The 7166-nt window shown below is 31.6% G+C and overlaps 1 protein-coding gene across 1 annotated transcript; it reads left to right on the top strand.

Moving 5' to 3' along the window:
- The first annotated feature begins 1425 nt into the window (after positions 1–1425).
- Positions 1426–6763, top strand: LOC117181160 (zinc finger protein 235-like). The gene is made up of 3 exons (XM_033373727.1): positions 1426–1557; positions 2511–3598; positions 6538–6763. Exons 1-3 carry the CDS (start codon positions 1426–1428, stop codon positions 6761–6763), a joined length of 1446 nt encoding a protein of 481 aa, XP_033229618.1.
- The last annotated feature ends 403 nt before the right edge of the window (positions 6764–7166 follow it).

Genomic DNA, 7166 nt, shown 5'->3' with positions numbered 1-7166 from the left:
ATATGTCCATTGTAAAGTCAGCGACTTAGCTCTTCTAGACCATCCCTATACTTGTCATAACTTTAAGGCTGCAAATACTGCTGCGATCAGCCACTTTCTTTTTAATGTTGACTGGGAATATTTGTTAACTAACATATCTGTAGATGATGCTGTAGATACTCTCTACGCGTACTTTTACACTGCGATAGAGTACTTTGTACCCCTGAAAACAATTAAACCGTCTAGCTTTCCACCTTGGTTTTCCAGCACCTTAAAACAATTAGTCATAGCTAAGAAAGTGGCTCATTTAAATTATAAGCAGTCTCGTAGGTTGTCTAAATATCAACACTTTTCTGAACTAAGGGCGCAATGTAAGATCCAATCTGACTCCTGTTATAATAGTTTCATTGTTAAATTTGAGAATTCAATCATTGCGAACCCAAAGCACTTCTGGAACTTTATAAATTCCGTTCAGAAAACAAGTAATTTGCCAAATCACGTATACTTTGATAACGATCACGCTGACACTACTGAGGACATTGCCGAACTTTTTTCCAGATACTTCATGTCAGTTTATAGTCCGTCAGTCTTAAGCGACGCCCAACTCAGTCCAAACGACTCCGTAGATCTTTCGATTGTTAACATAAGTAAGGACAAAATTTATTGTAAATTGCGAAAACTCAATGCTAATAAAGGGGCCGGTCCAGATGGGATACCCCTCCCTCATTAACTCGTGTTGCTCTTCCCTGATCCATCCGCTATATCTAATTTTTAATCAGTCAATCACTGAGGGCTACTTCCCCGGAGTTTGGAAAAGGGGCATAGTTTCCCCTATTTTTAAATCGGGAAACCGCCACGATGTAAGAGACTATAGGCCAATTCCACTGTTCAGCTCCATCCCTAAAATTTTCGAGAGTATCATTTGTGATAAACTCTATCAAGCCTCGGCTAATACCATCATCGATGAGCAGCACGGTTTCATGAGGGGTAGATCTACGATTACAAACTTGTGTACCTATACGCATTACTTATCACAGTCTCTTGAATCGGGCTTGCAGGTCGATGCTATACCTTAAAATGTGTTTTGCAGTTCACTCCCATCTGGATTGCATCGATATTCAAAACGATCTCAGTCGCCTGCATGAATGGTGCATCCTGAATCGTGTGCCTATTAATATAGAAAATGCTCTTTAATTACTTTCTCCAGGAAGAAAGTCAATGTATTCCATCACTACAATATTGGAGGGGTCGAACTGACTAGAGTCACTAAGGTGCTAGACCTTGGGATAATTCTAGATTCTGAGCTTACTTATAGGGATCACGTCTCTAAGGCTGCGAGTAAATCTCTAAGATCTTTAAGCTTTGTCACGAAAAATGCCTTCAAATTTAGGAATCCCATTACAATTAAGATTTTGTATTTTTCTCTCGTTATACCACACTTAGAATATGCCTCCATCATCTGGTCACCGCAATACCTCGTTCAAAAAACTAGGCTTGAAGGTCTTCAAAACCGTTTCCTTCGATTCGCGACTAGCCAATTGGGTATGCTCATGGACAGAAGAGACCACAATTACGATGGTATAAGAGCCCTACTAAATATTCCGAAACTTGCCTCTAGGTTCTTAACTGCTGACCTCTGTTTTTTGCATGCTATTGCCAACAATATTATAAAATGTCCTTCGATTCTATCTGAAGTTAAGTTTTTTGCAACAACTAAGTCGCTCCGTAAAAAGAAATATTTATTTTATGTTACGAATCACCGTACAAATTACGGAGCGAATTCCGTGATCTCCAGAATTTGCTATGAGGCCAATTCGTTTATAATAAATCGTAACAATCAGCTCGTCTTTTTTAACATAACTGCATATCAATTCAGAAGCTCTGTGCGAAACGCGATTTACAGCCGCGGAGGTTCTAGACTTTCGAATACTCTTACTTAGATTTAAGCGTTATTTTTAGTTAGTAAGTTTATATGTACAAAGGGTTTTACCCGTACACTGATTTAAATAAAAAATAAAAAATTTCAAATCTGCTGAAAATGTCAGGCTTTGGTTAAGTAATACAATTTTTCAGTAATAAATCTTAAATTTCTGTCAGTTGTATTATGCACGCAAATGTGAAATTTTTTGTCACCGCCCTTCAACTTTAACTGAATTCCTAATTATATTTGTAAATTTGGCAACATTCTTAACTTGGAGTTTTTCAAATTACCCAATCGGTATGGAGAAAAAGTGGCAAAATTTGTATTTACATACTGCATATTAATATTATTAATATCATGATAGTAATAATAATGGGTAACAATATATTATCTTTTGTGGAGAAAATAAAACCGTTATTATATTATATATGATCTTTTTAAAAGAAGCCTATGAGACAATAACGCAGGGACTACCCACTTATTTTTTGACCATCTCAGACCTGATAATATAGAAAAAGAGAAAAAAGTAGTTTTAGGAAATAATCTATTAAAAGTTTTATTTCAGCTTTAATCGAAGAATTTAAAAACGGATATACAATTTTTCTTTCAGTTATCACCAAAGGCGAAAGATGATTCTTGGAATGGCGTCATGATAAAATCAGAGCCTCCTGAATATTCCGTTGATGAAAAGCACTTGAAAGAAGAAAAGAGCAACTTAACCAACTTCGCTATAAAAGTAAAAAGCGATCTTTCAAAAAATGAAGGCGACACTATAAAGTTACCTGCAGTAGATATGTCTGAACGTTATTGGTGCAGCAAATGTCAAAAACAATTAGAAACCGCTGAAAGCTTGAGAATTCACACAGAAGAACATGATCGCACGGAAAAGTCTGACCCTGACCCGACAGGCTCCATTACTAAACCTTACACTTGTCCTACATGCAAAAAAGTGTTTAAGAAATTTGCTACAGTAAAGGCTCATATGCTAAAGCATAAACCACTCAATTTAAAATGTAAATTTTGTCAGAAAGTCTTTTCAACACAGCGTAATATTAAAGAACACATGGAAATTCACGAAAAGAAAAAATACTATGCATGTGATATTTGCAACAAAAATTTTATTGTCAAATCTAATTTAAAGAATCATTTGAGAAGACACATGAATGAAAAAAATTTTACTTGTAATGTTTGTAAGAAGAAATTTGTTTGGAAATACGAACTTGAACTTCACAAGGTTACTCACACAGGAAAAAAGCCTTTTCAATGTGATGATTGCAAAAAAGGATTCAGTTTTCGGTCTAGTATGAAAGTGCACATACTGCGTAATATGAAAAATGGTGGACATAATGGACGAGTCAGAAAAAATCCTGTAAATCATATTTGTGACATTTGCTGTGAGAGTTTTCCGTTAATGTCTGCTCTTGATACTCACAAACTGATACACTCGGATAAAAAGCCCTATGAGTGTGAAATTTGCAAAAGATGTTTTGTTGACAAATACAAATTACGGTATCATCAGATACGTCGCTCTGAAGAAGATCCTTATTTTGAATGCGAGATTTGTAAACTCAAATTTTGCCACAAACGTACTTTTTTGATGCACGAAGCGATTCATTACAAATTTGATTCTCAACCTATTCCTTTGATAAAGGAAGAAATAGACTTGCAGGCTAATGAAAGTGAACCCTCTATTGTATCGTATGTGAAAAAGGATGGCCCATTAAATTCAGCAGTAAGTGAAAGCTATTATATTTCCATTTGAAACGAACAGAAGCATAACATATCAGGGTTTTAAAAGGTTTTGATTTATTTGAACACGTATGCGTATTTAATGAATTTCTTGCAAAATGAAGTTATTCTAATTCTTATCGGTGGCGGAAACATAGACTAAAGCTTATATTTAATAAGATGATAGACAATTTCATAGTAGTGTAATCAAAATCTTCAAAGGATATTAAATATATTTCAAAATATCGCCCATAAACTCGTTCGATTAGACAAAAATTGAAACAAGACATGGTTTACAACTGATTTTAATGACATTTTTTGTTTGAACACAAATTTATTAAGTTCTAGAATTTATGCAAGTTTAAAAAATAATGAAAAACCGGCAAATATGAGCTTAGTTTTTAGTAGATATTAAATATTTTTTCTTTGATTATACAGTCCATATAATAATTAATGTAAAGATTCCTCAAAATCTAAACAAATTCAAAGAGTTCAAGTAATCCCATAAATTCAAGGAATTCGAAGAATTAAAGGAATTCGTAGAATTTGAGGAATCTGAAAAACTCCAGGAATTCGAAGAAATTCGAATAATTCAAGAAATTTAAATAATTTAAAGAATTCTAATAATTAAAGAAATCTAAATAACACAAGTAATTAGAAGAATTCAAGCAATTCAAAGAATTCGAAAAATTCAAAGAATTCAAGGAATTTATATAATTCAAGGAATAAAAAGAATTCAAGTAATTCTGAAAATTCAGAGAAACCTAGAATTTTATAGAATTTCAAGGATTTAAGGAATTAGGAGGATTCAGGGAATTTAAGGATTTAATAAAAGTGAAAAATTAACCAGCTATTTTGGACGAAAATTCGAAAAGTTAAAGCATTTTCAAAAATTTTGAGACAATTCTTTTAAGATTGAAAAATTCTGTGTTCGGTTATTTGTAGTACTTCGAAACTTGAACAAATGATTTTTTTCGTTAAAAATATAATGATCAGACTTATAGCATTTTCAAAATTCAAAGAAACCAAATGATGAATCAACAAAAATATTTTTAGTCATAAAAAAACAAGATTAAAAATAAAAAATTTAATTTTTCGACAAATCACACAAGCTGTGAAAAAAATAAACACATGAAAGTTGCTCATCCAAGAAATGGCTAGAAATTTGATTTCAATAATTTCTTAGTGGATCATGCATAGATAATAGCACTAGATTTCATTTAATTATACAAAATTGAATTAAAAATAAAAAATTAAATTTTTGCAAAAACGACACAAGAGGTGGAAAAATGAAAAGACAAAAGTTGTTTAACCAAAAAAGATCTAAAATTTTCTTATAAACTCTTCTTAAAAAAATATATTAAAAATAAAAAAATGAACTTTTTAGAAAAAGGACACAAGCTACGATAGCATTTTATTTAACAAAATTTTTAGCCTAAATTATGTCTACAAATTTGCTTAGAAACACTATACACCAGGTTGCGTATTTTTAGTTCAAGTCGTAAAAAATAACATTACCAAAAAATTAAATTTATGGAGAAACGACACAAGTTGTTATACAATTTTTAATAAGAAAATTGTATTTTTTTATATAAGATGCGCAATTTTTTAATTATAAAGACAAGACAATGAAAATACATATGTTTTAATAACAATGCATAATATTTTGTATTGTAATAATATATATTTATTAAGCTGATACATTTTTCAAGGTAGCTGAGAATAAAATTAAATGTATAATAAGAAAAAAAAGATAAATAACCATTAAAAATAAAATTTGTATTTTCTTTTGCAATATCTGAATAAGCAGCCCCAGACCGAGATAAACAAAGAAATATAATATACATTTTATATAATAAAGTTGAACATGATGTAGAAAAGTTCAAAAGCACGAAATACGTAATAAGAATATGTTCGTTAAAGCCAAAGGAGCTTTAACAATAGCGAATTCAAAATCACCAAATTACAGTTTTCGATACTTTTTTACATGAAAAAATAAATATTAAATTTTTCTCCCTTTTGCTACAAAAATACCCTATTTCTCTCTTTTCAGCTCATATTGTGCTGCCATCCTTGTTCTTACTTTTTCTTTAAGTGTTAATTTTTAAAATTAGTATTTTCTTTCAGTTTTCATTAAACGCCACAGAAGACTCTCGGAACAACGACAGCAAGATGAAAAATATCTCTAACAAAAATTATAATAAGACGCTAAAGAAACGTCGGGAGAGACAACGATCTGTTTGCGACATTTGTTCTAAAACATTTTCAAGTATGAGTAATTTAAGAAACCATAAAAAGATTCACCAAAAACCATTTCAGTGCAAAATTTGCGCTGAAGAATTTACTAAGGGACAAGAGTTGCTGTCGCATATGAATTTTTTTCATGGAGGAACTGCTACTATGAAAACTTTTCCCTGTGACATTTGCTCGAAAAGAATTTCAACTTTGGCTGCTCTCAAAGAACATAAAAAAACGCACTTGGATAAAAAGCCATTTGAGTGTGAAATTTGCGGGAAAGGGTTTATTAAACGAGTTAAAATGGTATCCCATATGCAAATCCACTCTGGGATTAGACGCTATGCATGTGAAATTTGCAACAAAGCTTTTTTTCAAAATACCACTTTAAAGGCCCACACAATGAAAATGCACAACACTAAAAAACGTTTTACTTGTGATTTTTGCCCAAAAGTTTACACGACAAAAAGTGAATTGTATAGTCACAAATGGACACATACAAATAAGAACCGGAACGAATGTAAAATTTGTGGAAAGAATTTTATTAGGCCTTGTTATTTAAAAAGGCATTTGTGTATTCTCGCTGGAGACCAGCCTTTTGAGTGTGATTTTTGTTTAAAAAAATTCAAAGCCTATTATACTATGAAATCCCACATAATCGATCATATGAAAAGATTAGGAGTGATAAAGGATGAACCGGCCAGACCGAAATTCGTAACCGTTCATTTTTCGAGCAATAAAAAAAAGAAACATAGACGTCGGTTTGATCAAGGTTTTTCGAAATCGAGTACAGATGAACCTGATTGTTTTCCTGGATTGATGCTAGATGAAAAGGACCCGTTAAAGTTAGATGAAGATATTCAAATAAAGCAGGAACAAGCAATGAATGAGACTAATTAAATGCAGAGATGAAGAATTTCCAGTTTTCACCTTCACGTGTAAGTTGTTTGGAACTTGTTCTATTACCAAAAATTAAGATTTGTGCTTAATCCAATTATTAAAAAAAGCATGGCACCATACCTGTTGCAATACGCTGATTCTTCTAATTTCTAAGGTTTTCTCAATTTTTTATTCATAATTATTTTAAAGGAATGAAAATTTTTAATAGTTCGGAGAAATTTGTATCTATAATAGGAAAGACTTTCTCAATTTATTTATTTATGAGGCCCGTAGACATAAGTTATTCTTATACATCAACAATTTTAGTATGAAGATGTTCTAAAATCTTGAAAAAAGAATTGCATATTCCCTTAAATATATAAAAGGAATAATTAAAAAAATTCTTATTTTGTAATTTTGGATT

This window comes from Belonocnema kinseyi, chromosome 10 (genome assembly GCF_010883055.1).
Source record: "Belonocnema kinseyi isolate 2016_QV_RU_SX_M_011 chromosome 10, B_treatae_v1, whole genome shotgun sequence".
In the NCBI taxonomy this organism is placed as follows: domain Eukaryota; kingdom Metazoa; phylum Arthropoda; class Insecta; order Hymenoptera; family Cynipidae; genus Belonocnema; species Belonocnema kinseyi.
This window is presented reverse-complemented; position numbering and strand designations above follow the sequence as displayed.